The sequence below is a fragment of the Nematolebias whitei genome, chromosome 19 (genome assembly GCF_014905685.2).
Source record: "Nematolebias whitei isolate Nwh7 chromosome 19, NemWhi1, whole genome shotgun sequence".
Classification (NCBI taxonomy): domain Eukaryota; kingdom Metazoa; phylum Chordata; class Actinopteri; order Cyprinodontiformes; family Rivulidae; genus Nematolebias; species Nematolebias whitei.
In genome coordinates, this window is record NC_056516.1 from 36,487,365 (window position 1) to 36,500,699 (window position 13,335).

A 13,335-nucleotide genomic window follows, 5' to 3' on the forward strand; every position below is an offset into this window, starting at 1 on the left:
CAGTACATACATATATACAGTACATACATATATACAGTACATACATATATACAGTACATACATGCATACATGCATACATACAGTACATACATACATACATACACGCACGCACGCACGCACACACACACACACATGCATGCACATACATACATACATACTCTTTACCTGCCTATTCCTTTTCGAGTGGCCGGGGTCACTGGTGTCCATGTCCAGCCATCACTTTGCGAGAGATGAGGGACACCCTGGACAGGTGTCCAGTCCATCACAGGGACACATAGAGACAAACAACCATTCTCTCTCTCACCAAGGGACAGTTTAGAGTTACCAATCAGCCTAACATGCATGTTTTTGGTCTGAGGAGGAAACCGGAGTACCCGGAGAAACCCTCTCATGCGCAGAGAGAACATGCAAACTCCATCCAGAAAGACCCCCGGCTGGGATTTGAACCGGGGCGACCTGCTCGCTGAGAGGCAGCAGCTCTACCAACTGATCCACCGTGCTGTCTAACAAAACTGTGAAATAATATCATATGTAATTATGTTTACTTATGATTATGTGGCATGGTGGTGCAGTTGCTAGAGCTGCTGCCTCTCAGCGAGAAGGTCACTGGTTCAAATCCTAGCGTGGAACCTTTCTGGGTGGAGTTGGCATGTTCTCTCCGTGCATGTGAGGGTTTTCTCCGGGTACTCCGGTTTCCTCCTCAGACCAAAAACATACGTTAGGCTGATTGGTAACTCTAAATTGTAAGTTAAGTAAAGTAAGTACCGGTAAGGGTAAAAATGATGGATGAATTGGTGATTTATGATTATTACATAAGTCACATGGTCAAAGTGCGCATGTGTCGCTCTAATCTTATCCGGTTGATGCCTCAGCTGATACGCCACTTGAAACAGAGTACACACTCCTTTTACTTGGTGTTCAGCCTCAATTAAACACATCCAGGTGAAGGACACCGTCGTCACGTCTACAAAAACACAAATACATTTTGAATAAAGTTCACTGGGGCTTGTTGATGATCCAGGGATCAAACATCCGACATGTAATAGATAAACTGATGGATCATCGTGAGTCCGGCACGTTGCAGGCGCAGGTGGATGAGTTCGGAATTGAATTGCGTTTGCATTTAACTAATTATGTTCAGGAAAGTCAAACAGACTCATAGAAACTATCAGTCACAAAGATGCTACTCTGGAATTGCAGGTCTTGACTTTGAAAGGCCTCAGACATTATTAATTATTTAAATGCTCCTAAATGTTTAGGTTTATAATTGTTCCCATTTATCTCACTGACCTTTCTGCCTGCAGCGTCTCACTTTATTGCACCTGTCTGCCTGCCTCCGTGATTTAAAATATCACCAGAAACTCCGATGTAATTCTTTTTTAATAACTGTGATGAGCCTGTCTTCCTTCGTTTCTTTCTGCGTTCAGGAAAAACAAGTAACAGGCTACCTGCTGTTCTCCCTGGGCACGGCGGTGATCGGCTCGCTGCAGTTCGGTTACAACACGGGAGTCATCAACGCTCCGGAGCAGGTTGGTGAAAGCTTGTCAGAAATTTGGTGCTAGGATGTCGTGGAAACTCAACATGGATCGTGTTTTGTCCTTTTAAAATTGAATCTGTGAATAATTTAAAGGGTAAATAATGATAAAAAATAAAAGTGTCGGGATAAACATCAGAAAAATAACCAAATGAATGTTTATTTTCTGTTATTTTCTGTTAACAGAACCAGATTTTAAAATGTTGAAACGTATTTAAATCAAAAATCTACTAAGCTTTTGGTTTTTTTTGGTACAAAAAGTAAAAATTGGTTTAACTATCAAGAGGCCCAGGTCCCCCTTGCAAAAGAGATCTGTGATGTCAATGGGATTTGCCTGGTTAAATAAAGGTTAATAAAATAAAAATAAAGAAAAAGAAGCGCTTTTTTAAAACTCTTTGGGTTGTATCTCGTTTCATCTGTACAAAAATGAGCAAAACCAAACATTTCTGGCTGTAGAGAAACTGATATGTTGACCAGAAATACAGTAGTCCTTCGTTTATCGTGGGGATCCATACCTTGAAGACCTGCAATAAGTAAAAAAACACAAAGAAGTAATAGTAGTTTATTTGAGTATATTTATATATAAAGGCGTTTTAAATCCTTCCCACACTCTTGCAATATTCTAAACAATGTTTCCAAACCCTAAACGCTCTAAAAGACACAGAATGTCATGATTTCCGCTCCCTGCCTCCGCTGCTCTCAGCCACCTGCAAGCGCTCTTGGCCACGCCCACTTCTCCGCTCTGCACGGAGAACAGCTGATCAGCTGCAGCAGGAAGCTTATCCCGCAGTGTGGGCTGCACAAAGATGCAGGAGGTGCTAAATAATTAAAAATCATTTATTGTAAATAAAAAATGCATGCCGATCGTGCGGCTCATCCATCAGTGTGTCATGTCCAATCTTATTTTGAAAAACCACGATAGAGCGAGTCCACGATAAATGAACGTAGTAAGGGACTAGTGTAGTCGGGCCCTTTCCTCTGCTTTCTGTGCGTTAGCAAAAAATCATCATCTGTCCTACAGTAGGACAAATACTGTAGATAAAATTAACTGCTCAACGTTGAACAGTTTACTAGAAAATATTTATACTACACCAAGATAGGTAGTTACATTTTCTCTCGTCCATCCATTCAGAAACTTCGGTCTTTCTTCAATAACACCTGGGTGGAGCGTTATGGCGAGTCCATCAGCCCGGGGATTTGCACCATCGTCTGGAGCATCGCTGTTGCCATCTTCAGTGTGGGAGGAATGGTGGGCTCCTTCAGTGTGGGGGTCATGGCCAACACGTTTGGCAGGTAGGGTGGTATTATCTAACGCTTTTGTAAAAATAGAAACTGATGATGTGTTGGCTTTTGTTGCACGTAAGTTCACTTTTTGTGTGTTTTCTTTAAAAATATATATATTTTCGGGTTTTTCATGTAAATTGTCACAAGCCTAGAAATTTATTGACGCCATAAAAAGGAAATTTTTACAGTTGAAGTGTAAAATTATATACAAAAACATGCACAAAGTGTATAAATTATTTATTTAAGTACAAATAAAACCCCAGATGAATTCATTTTACTGTTTCAAAACAATATTTCTACATTCCTGTAGTTTTTTTTTTTTTATCTGAGCAGCAATAACACCAACACTTATGACTCAAAATGTTCAGTTGTCAAAATAAAAACAGTACTTTTTTCCTCAAATATAAGTAAAATAATGAACTTGTGACAAAACAGAGAAGCCTCTGCTCTGTGAGTGAATTAGTCCTTTTATATTTACAATGTGTTTGTCACTTTTTCAAACTTTTTTATTCATAAGTCATATTTTTTCTCCAATTTTAAAGTGTTTTCTCCTATTTTCAATAAAAGAAACTGCATCTGATAATCAATAATCTTAACTATTAGTCCTTTCCATATTCATATTTATTTATAAAACAGTCTCACAATGATTTGATCGCTAAAAAGGAAGCTAAATGCAGTTGTTTAATTTTATCTCAAATATATTTTCTATGAACTGAAGACATGGTTCGAATAATCCATTATGTATTAATATATTTAATCTACTCGTGAAGCACTTTGGTCAATGTTGGTTTTAAATGTGCTATATAAATAACATTGATATATGCAATTATATCAATAATTAAATAACAAAAAAAGATTTTGTTATTTAATTAGGTTTAAAATTTATATTTTTTTTTATCAAAACAAGTGAAAATCTTTCTGGTCCGTCTGTTAGAACTGAACACAGTTTAATTTGTTCTGTTCAGCACAAATAAAAACATTATTTTAACTGAAGTGTTGAGATTTTATTTGGCAGAAACTTGTGTTTTTACTGATTTCTTTTATTTTCTATGATTTTATGTCTGCGCCTCCTCTGTGTTCGTTGTTTAAATCAGGTCTCTCTTGTAAATGAGTCCTCGTGGCTCATTGTGACTCACTTGTATAAATAAAGGTTGAATGAACAAAATAAAAGAACATGTTAGTTCAGAGCCAGTGAGCGCTCTGCTCTGCTCCTTCCTCTTCAGACGGCGCTCCATGTTCTTGGTGAACTCTCTGGCAGTGATCGGAGGCCTCCTCATGGGCTTCTCCACCATATGCTCCTCTTACGAGATGGTGATCGCCGGTCGACTGGTCATCGGTCTGTTCTGTGGTCTCTTCACTGGTCTAACTCCCATGTACGTGGGCGAGGTGTCGCCAACACCGCTCCGTGGGGCTTTCGGCACGCTGCACCAGCTTGGTGTGGTGGTGGGCATCCTGATCGCTCAGGTCTGTTCATTTATCTCATATCAGCACCGTCGCTTTTTAAAAATATTTAGGAATGAAGGCAAAGCTGATCCCGTTCTGTTGCTGTGCCTCCCTGACTTTAGATCTTTGGTTTGGAGTTTCTGCTGGGCTCAGACAAGCTGTGGCCCCTGCTGCTGGCCCTTACTGTGGCCCCCGCGGTGCTGCAGTGCATCCTGCTGCCTTTCTGTCCTGAGAGCCCCCGTTTCCTGCTGATTAACCTGAAACAAGAGGAGCAGGCACGCAAAGGTAGGCAGAGTTTCGGTCCTGCTGCTCCCACGTGAGGTCAAACAGGAGGAGCGAGTTCTCCTGAAACAGAATCCACAAGGTGAAGAAATAAAGCTGGACTTCCGATCAGGGCCTGAAAATGTTTTGCTTCTGTTCAATTGAAAAAAAATGCCTGGAGAGTGCGCTCATCTTCACATGCAGATTAGATTAAAACCACTCAACCCTCACAATGGTCTTTGTTTGCCTGACTCACAAGAGAGATGTTTTGTTCTCATGCATGATTGTGTTCATTCTCCCGTCCCTCCTGAAAGGGAGAAAAATCAGATGGAATGAGGCTCAACTGTTGAAGTTAAATAAACTGCAGCTCAGGTGAGGCAAGCGGCTGAACAGAAACTGGTTTTGGTTCTCAGAGGCTCGCTTCTCCTCCGCACAAACCGACACAAACATCAACTAATTACCATATTTTTTGGACTATAAGGCGCTTTAAGCAAAATAAGTTCATTTTGACAGGTTTTTGAGCGCCGTGCATCACATAAAATCTGTTTGAGGTCAGTAACCAGAATTACTGTATTTTCCGCCGTACGTGTCGCGCCGCCCTATGAGTCGCATCAGTCCGTATTTGTCTAATAAAGTGGGAAAATCCATAAATACGTCGCATCTATTATGCATCACCGCTGACAACCTGGAAATGTGGGCCGGTGTTGTGCCAAAAAATAATGGGCTGCCAAATGGCGGCCACGTGAGCGTGCACGGGAGGACTTGTAACAAGAATTTAACAAGATTAACACTTAAAAACAATTATTTGTTTGCTCGAAATTATAGTAAAGGTGTGTCTCAGTTTAACGTTTGCTTAATAAATCCACTTTGATGGTCAAATTAGCTGCATTTCACCGGGCAGGTGCAGCTGGTTTGACGTTCTATCCAAGCAGCAAGCAGAACGAAGGTGGGGAGAATATGGCAAGCTGATTGTGTCATTAATAGCTGGTGAAGATCCTCAGTCATCCAGGACATGGTAAATTAAAAACAGTTCAAGAATAAAACAAAGTATTATAAATAAAGTCCAGTTGTTTTTGTTTTTAATTTTTTTGAATTTGTCATTATACCTATGTTTTCCTATTACATGATACAACAGCATGCCATACTGCTTCTACTGCTCTGCTGTCATCTAGTGGCTAAAACTGGTACTGCTTATTTTATTTTATTTTATTTTTTCAGTCAGAATGAATGAAAATGGTCATATCATAGCCAAAAATTAGTTTATAAATATGGAAAAAAAAATCCATGAATATGTCGCTTGGGCCTATAAGTTGCAGGGCATGTTAATTATATTTTTTTTAAAAACTGTGACTTATAGTTCGAAAAATACGGTAAATGCTCCACATTCGACGGTGCTCCGACTAAAAATTTCAGCTATTGAACTGAAATCATTGACATTAATGCTATTTTGCTTGAAAAATCTTAAAAGAGGACATTGATTTTTATTTGTTGTTTTATGTAAACTTTCTTTTTTGAACTTATCAACATACACTGTCTTTTAACCAGATTTTATTTTGAATTTTTAGTGAATCAAAACACTAAGAGCAGCAGGAAAACTGACTTGGCTCTAAAACACTCATTCGACTGATTAATTACTCTTGATTAAATATTATTGAATGACATTCAAGTTCGGCAACTATTGCCAACAAATGGCCTCTGGTTAAGTTCAAACTGTAGCTTTTATTTGTTGCAAAAGAATTTGCTCATAACGTTGACGTGCAGGTGTTTTATCGTCCAGGTTTTAAAATCAAGATAATTGAGCAAACAAACTGATCCAGTGTTTGTCTGTTACGCCAGAACTTTTCTTGTATCTTAAATGTAACCCATCCTGCCTCGGTTCTGCTGACAGCGCTGGTCCGTCTGCGAGGCACCGAAGACGTGAGCAAAGACCTGCAGGAGATGAAGGAGGAGAGCGCCAAGATGGCTCAGGAGAAGAAGGTGACCATCGCTGAGCTGTTCCGCTCGGCGTCCTACAGGCAGCCCCTCCTCATCGCCGTCATGCTGCAGCTCTCCCAGCAGCTCTCAGGGATCAACGCTGTGAGTTACAAACTGGGATCATCGCTCACAGACCGTTTGATCATTTTATGTTGATTTTACAGATTTAGGAGGAAACACTGCAGCTACAAGCAAACACGAATGTTTGTTTGTGCAAAACAAGCCAGTGTTGAAATTTAAAAACTCTTCAGTAGTAAAACTAGGTTATTAGGGCACATTTATTATTTTTATACATTGAATTTAGTGCAATAAAATGTGGAATAATTACTAAACAGTTGGTTTGTGAAGAGGCAGCCAAGAAAGTGAATTTGAAGAAAGGAATTAAAGTTTAAAACATTACTTTGTAAGTATAAAACTCTAAGTTTCTGCTATCCTTTCTGCATCTTTCAGGTGTTCTACTACTCCACGGGGATCTTTGGCTCGGCAGGAGTGAAGCAGCCCATCTACGCCACCATCGGAGCCGGCATCGTCAACACCGTCTTCACCGTCGTTTCTGTGAGTGCTGTGCTGCTCGTCTTTCACCCTGCATGTGCTTCTGTCCATTCAGCAGCAGATCACCCCCCCTCTGTGTCCTGCAGCTCTTCCTGGTGGAAAAGGCGGGACGGAGGACTCTCCACCTCCTGGGATTGGGAGGAATGGCTGTCAGCGCTCTCCTCATGACCATTTCTCTCCTGCTGGTGAGTCCAGTTCAGAATCCAGATGTAACTGTGAGAAAATACCCAGGACACCAATCAAATATTTCTGGGTTTCAATCCCGAGTAATCTAATGGAAATAAAGAGTCGCACAAAAAGTAAAATTATTCTAAATGTCCTAAAATCTCCCCCCGATGCTGATTTCAGTTTATTTATGTTGAGACAATTCTAGCGATTGGATCGAGTTTTGCAAAAATGTATGAAATGTAAACTAAAACTTTTAAAATATATTTAAACTCTTCAGTTTTGCATTAACTGTTTTTTAACATTGCATTACGTTCCTTCAGACTCATATATGTTTTTAATTATCATGAGAAATGAGTTTAAATAAATGAAAGCAGCTTTAACTCGCCATTTCTCTTGTTGTTTTGCTTTATTACACTTGAGGTTTTCTTTGACAACAGTTTCACTTGTTGAAATAAAAACATCAAAAGTCTATATTCCTAAAACGAGACAAAGTGCTGCTGTAGAGCCTTAAAGCCATCAAGAGCTAGTAAACAACAAAAGTTCTTAGAGTTTAACTAGAAAAAAATACGTTTTCTGCAAAAACTGAACGACTTAAAATTAAAGAAGCTGAAACTGAAGTGTAATTCTAAAAGAAGCAGAACACTAGCTAAAACCTAAAAGAAGCTTAACGCTAAAAAAATAACAATAGCTAAAAGCTAAATGTAGCAAAAGGCTAGCCAAATAATTAAATTAGCAGCAAAAAAAAAAAAATCAAATTAGTAGCTAGAAACTACAATTAGGGAAACTCTTAACTTATAGCTAAAAGTAACCCAAGTATAGAACTGTACCGAATCAGATCTCAAAGAACGTAATAGTTGCAAAGACAATGGCAACATCTCCATGTCAACAATTTAACAATCAACAATTTTCTGCGTGATCAGCCAGTAAAGGTCTATCTTGTCTTATCTTGTGTATTTCTGCAGTGAAAATATTTGTAAACATAGTTGTGAAAAGAATAAGTTTCAAAAATAACAAAAAGTCATAGCACCAATCTCATGGATGAGCTGAACATGTTGGCTAAACTAGCACAAAGTGTGCAAAGGGAGTTCGATGTTAGACCTCAGTGCTGCATTTGATACAGTTGATCAATATTCTGTTACAGAGACTTGAATATGATATTGGAATTACAGGAACAGTTATAAAATGGTTTAAATCACATTTATCTGATAGATTCCATTTAGTTAAATGTAAATAATAAATCTTCTTGCACCAAAGTTAGTCATGGAGTTCCTCAGGGTTCAGTGCTTGGAGCAATACTCTTTACCTTACTTCCATTAGGTAAAGTTATTAAGCAGCATGGGATAAATTTTCATTGTTATGCTGATGATACACAGTTATATTTGTCCATGAATCCAATCACTTACTTAGACTACAAGCATGTCTTAAAGACATAAAAACATGGATGACCTTTCATTTTCTGCTTTTCTCTCCAATGGCTCCCTGTCAAATTCAGAACTGAATTCAAAATCTTGCTTCCAACCTATAAAGCTCTCAACAACCTAGCTCCATTATATGTTACATATCTTGTTCCATATTTCCATAACAGAGCACTTCGCTCTCAGACTGCAGGTTTACTTGTTCTTCCTAGCGTTTCCAAAAGCAGAATGGGAGGCGGATCTTTCAGTTATCAGGCTCCTCTCTTGTGGAACCAACTTCCAGTTTCTGTCCGTGAGGCTGACACATTGTCCAGTTTTAAGACTGGGCTTCTTGACAAATCCTATAGTTAGTTCTATAGTCTGTACAGTGTCCTGAGGTGACTTCTGTTGTGTGACTGCGCTATATGAATAACTGAATTGAATAGCTTGCAAGAAACCTACAAGAAATAATTAAAAACGGGGTAAACAATTGCGTGAATGCTGACTCAGCAATAACAATGTAAACCAGTGAATATGTTGTTTACGTCTGTTTCTCTTTCCTTTTTCTTCCCTCTCTCTGAGCAGAAGCACATCCCAGCTATGAGCTACGCGGCAATCCTGGCTGTCATGCTCTTTGTGGCTATGTTTGAGTTGGGCCCCGGTCCAATCCCATGGTTCATTGTGGCCGAGCTCTTCTCCCAGGGGCCCCGTCCTGCAGCCATGGCTGTTGCTGGTTGCTGTAATTGGACAGCCAACTTCCTGGTTGGAATGAGCTTTCCCAAACTAGTGGTAAGGGCGGGGCAGTGGTGCTGGTTTTGATTGATCGGTTAGAACTTGGTTTTGGTTTAATTAAAGCTTCTTTTCTTTTGCTCTTGCGACAAGAACTTGTTGCTCTGCCGTGTTGTGCATACATAAAATAAAATCCTTATGTAGCGCTACGCAAACATGATAATATCTTTAGGCGTTGCTTTCAGAGACAGACTTACTTTGTACTTGGTGATCTTTTTAAGTGTTCCTGGTTAATTTTTTTACACTTTTGTTAAGACTTTTCAGGTTTTTATTGGACTTTAGCAGCTTTTTCATTAAGTCTTCATCCAGTCCTGATCATGGCAGCCGTGCAGTAAGTGCTCAGAAAAATTTGACCATTTGACAAATGGATGGCAAATAAACAATAAACAACAGATGAGCAGTATCTAAATGTCATCTCTGTAATTAATGCAAGAAAAAAAACCTATCAAAGATCAGACTGGACTCGAGAGCTGCATCAATGTTTAGTTGTCGGTCAAGTTTGTTTTGAAATCACCTTTTTTTTGGCGCTGAAATATCGTTTATGTCTGTCAAACTTTGCTAATTTGATGTTTTTCATAGCTTCAACAGAATAAATTGGAACAAATGCATAAAAAGTCGGGCTGCTTGGAATAAATAAAGAAAATAGTTATGACTCAAGACTTGTGCAAAGTACTTTTTGTATGATCTGAGTCATTGGTTTTAGGATACATTGTACAAGTTGTGATTCCACTCTCTTCTTTCCACAGGAGTGGTGTGGTCCGTGGGTGTTCCTCATCTTCACTGCCTTCCTCATCATCTTTTTCGTCTTCACGTTCTTCAAAGTCCCGGAGACGAAGGGAAAAACCTTTGAAGAGATCGCCCGCGGCTTCGGCAGCGCTCCACCTCCCGCCGCCTCTTCCGCCGAGGAGCCTCCTGCCACCTCCAGCACCGCCGTGACGCTTCCAGCCTCACCGGAGAAGGAGAAGGTCCCGCTGGTTGAAGCGCCAGCAGCCGTTCAGGTCTCCGTGCCGGCAGCCGAAACAACTCCGCTCACAGAGAAACCCGGCGCGACCGAAGAGAAAGTAGAGCAGGTGTAGATGAAGTTTTATTACGTGGGAGAGATTGTATTTGAAGGAAGAGTCACTAAAAAACTGAGGAAACTACTTCAGCATTGCTCACACTTTCTTTTCAAAAAGTTCTGTCTGTCTTCTAAAAATCTTGACATTCCTGAGGAATCGGGTGCGTTCAATAAAAGTGTGTGTCTGCAGTCAGACCGACACACACCTCTGGTTAATTACCACTGAAGCTGGGTTCAGGTCCAGCTGGTATGTTCCTTACTGCAGGAAAGGGCGGTCAACAGGAATTCTGATTTTCTGAATTGTGTTACAGGTGTTTTCATAAATACAGCTTCTGAGTTCAGGTCCAAGTGAGTTAAAGTGGCGTGGATCACCACGGATACACTTTTTAATTAACCTGTTGTCTTTTATGTAAGGAGAGTTTTAATGACTAGGGCAGTAGTTGTACTTTGAGGAGGTGCTTTCTGACCGCAGGTTTAATAAGATGTTTTCTGAGACGCGTCGCCTTTTCCTCGCAAAATAACAGGATTATTACCAAAGTACGTCACCTCCCGATGAACACGCGCAACCTTAAATATCTGGTTGTTGAATCCAGTCTGCAGAATTCATCCCCAGATATTTCAAACTTTAATAAGTCTAAACGTTAATGCTAAAACCATAAAACAAGTTTATTTTATTTACGTCCTGATGCATGCTCAATAATCCAGGTAGATAAATTATCCAGGTTAAGTCAGGTCCTCTGGACGGAGTCTTTTTGTTGAAACGTTTCGTCTTTTATCCAAAAGACTTCTTCAGTCTGAGGAGCCGCGACAAACTCAGTCTTATGAGCAGCACTTTCCATGGTGGATCAACTAGTTTGCTGATGACATCCAGAACTACCTGTAGTTGTTCACATGCAAAAGGAGGACCAGCAGCCTAACAGTTGGTTGTTAGTGCCCCGATGGCCACTTGCTATTCACAGAGGGCTGAGTGATGCTAGCAATAACAGGTGCAGGTGCTGCTTATGACTGTTTGTTGCAGAGCCTCTGACTGAAGAAGTCTTTTGGATAAAAGACAAAATGTTTCAACGAAGAAGAAACCGTCCAGAGGACCTGACTTAACCTTGTTAGATTAATCTACCTGGATTATTGAGCAAGCATCAGGATTTATTGGATATATTTTATGTAATTTGAGATTAGCATCACTTCTGATGACAACAAATGAACGATTGTAGCACTAATTCCCTAATCATGTCTAATTACTAAATAACTTCACCCTTTTACTTTTTCTGTTTTTGAAAAGTAAAAAATGCCAAAATTGAACAGAGACTAAAATAATATATTTTCCATGACTGACCAGAAATACTTCCTAAATACTTTAAAGATAATCTTCACAAGAATAAGCACAAATACAATCTGCTTAAGATTAATAATTGGGATTCAAATGTGCTACATTACAGGCTTATTGGAAATTTTAGCAGAGATTTAACTTTTCATCTTTGGTAACTATTTAAAATAAACTGAAGGTCATTAGAAAAGTATTGCAGTCTGTTTTTAAAATGATCGTAACCTTTGACCTGTAGGACTAATGCTTTTAGCCCAGTAAGACTTGACCGCATAGAATTGTAACATCCATTGTATATTTTTGTTAAAGGCAAGATTATTATAATAGAAAGAGTTTTAACACAAAGTATATACAGTAAAGCATATTAAGATGTTTTAATGGTTTTCAGACTGGCACCAATGTGTGAACAGTGAGTTGTTTGTGTGCAGATGAGAAGAAACACCGTCATCACCTAAAGTGCAGTTTAGATTAACCCTTTATCTCTTGTGTACCGTGCACATCGCAGTAACCAGATGAAGACGAGATGGAGACTATCAGTGAGTCTTTGAGCACAAGACTGCTTTATTTATAACGGGCTGCTAATTAGGGATGCACAATATTGGATTTTTGGCCGATATGCCGATATGTTAAAACTTATTTGGCCGATAATCGATACCAATACCGATATTTTCTCCCCTTGACCTACTTACAGAGACTACATAGCTTTCTCTGTTGGGGAATTCAAATACATTATTCTGCAAGATCTTTGCTAATTTGGCCTGCTACCAAAAACAGATGCCAAAAAAAGGGGGCTGAAAATGATGAAACACTATATAAATATATAATATATGTAAAAAAAAAAACAGCGTCTTTTATATCGGTGAGTTATTTTGATGGAATGGTCGATATCGATATTTAACTTTATCGCTAATATCGTCCGATACCGATACCATGCCGATAATATCGTGCATCCCTACTGCTAATAATATAAGCTGCATTTACATGAGCGGTAACGAAGCATACATTTACCGAAGCTGTTAATAGGTCAGATTACGTGAAATGTGCAATCAGTGCCGGATCTTCAGCCATAAGGGAATGAGGCAACTAAAGGGGAAGTGCTAATACTGTCAAATCACGATGTTTAAGAGTTTTAGTGAAAGATAAAACTGCTTACGGAGGTTTATTCTAGTTAACCTGAATAACATTATGTTTTTATATGTCAACACAAAGCATGATGTTCTTCAAAACTGCTAAAAACAAGTGTTTCCTTGGTTTTTAATCAAACTACTTTGGTTTTTGAATCAGTCCGGTTTTAATTAGACGTTTAAATATATAAACTAAACAAAAACATTTTAAAAGACCTAACTGGGTACGCTAAGAGCTTTTGTTTGGAAGCTGATTGGTGGACAAACCCTAATAATTTTTCTTGATTTGTGAAAGTCAATCCAAAGATCGTTGTTTAAACTTTTATTTTCTCCTAATGTCTGCGTGAAAACACTCAGACAACGAAGGTCGTATGACCTGAACTTCAAGCATTTGTTCCACTTTTGGGTTTTTGATTTCAGGTCAGAATGAGCAT

At 39.2% G+C, this 13,335-nt stretch overlaps 1 protein-coding gene across 1 annotated transcript in view; it reads left to right on the forward strand.

The window, feature by feature from the left end:
• The window catches only part of slc2a3a (solute carrier family 2 member 3a), a 24,686-nt gene extending 13,674 nt beyond the window's left edge, over positions 1 to 11,012 (forward strand). Inside the window, exons 3-11 of the mRNA XM_037693261.1 lie at positions 1,428 to 1,529; positions 2,667 to 2,827; positions 4,042 to 4,282; positions 4,384 to 4,546; positions 6,411 to 6,598; positions 6,947 to 7,051; positions 7,135 to 7,233; positions 9,196 to 9,399; positions 10,146 to 11,012. Coding sequence (XP_037549189.1) covers positions 1,428 to 1,529; positions 2,667 to 2,827; positions 4,042 to 4,282; positions 4,384 to 4,546; positions 6,411 to 6,598; positions 6,947 to 7,051; positions 7,135 to 7,233; positions 9,196 to 9,399; positions 10,146 to 10,475 — 1,593 coding nt within the window. The 3' untranslated portion in view covers positions 10,476 to 11,012. The remainder of the gene's footprint in view (positions 1 to 1,427; positions 1,530 to 2,666; positions 2,828 to 4,041; positions 4,283 to 4,383; positions 4,547 to 6,410; positions 6,599 to 6,946; positions 7,052 to 7,134; positions 7,234 to 9,195; positions 9,400 to 10,145) is intronic.
• The last annotated feature ends 2,323 nt before the right edge of the window (positions 11,013 to 13,335 follow it).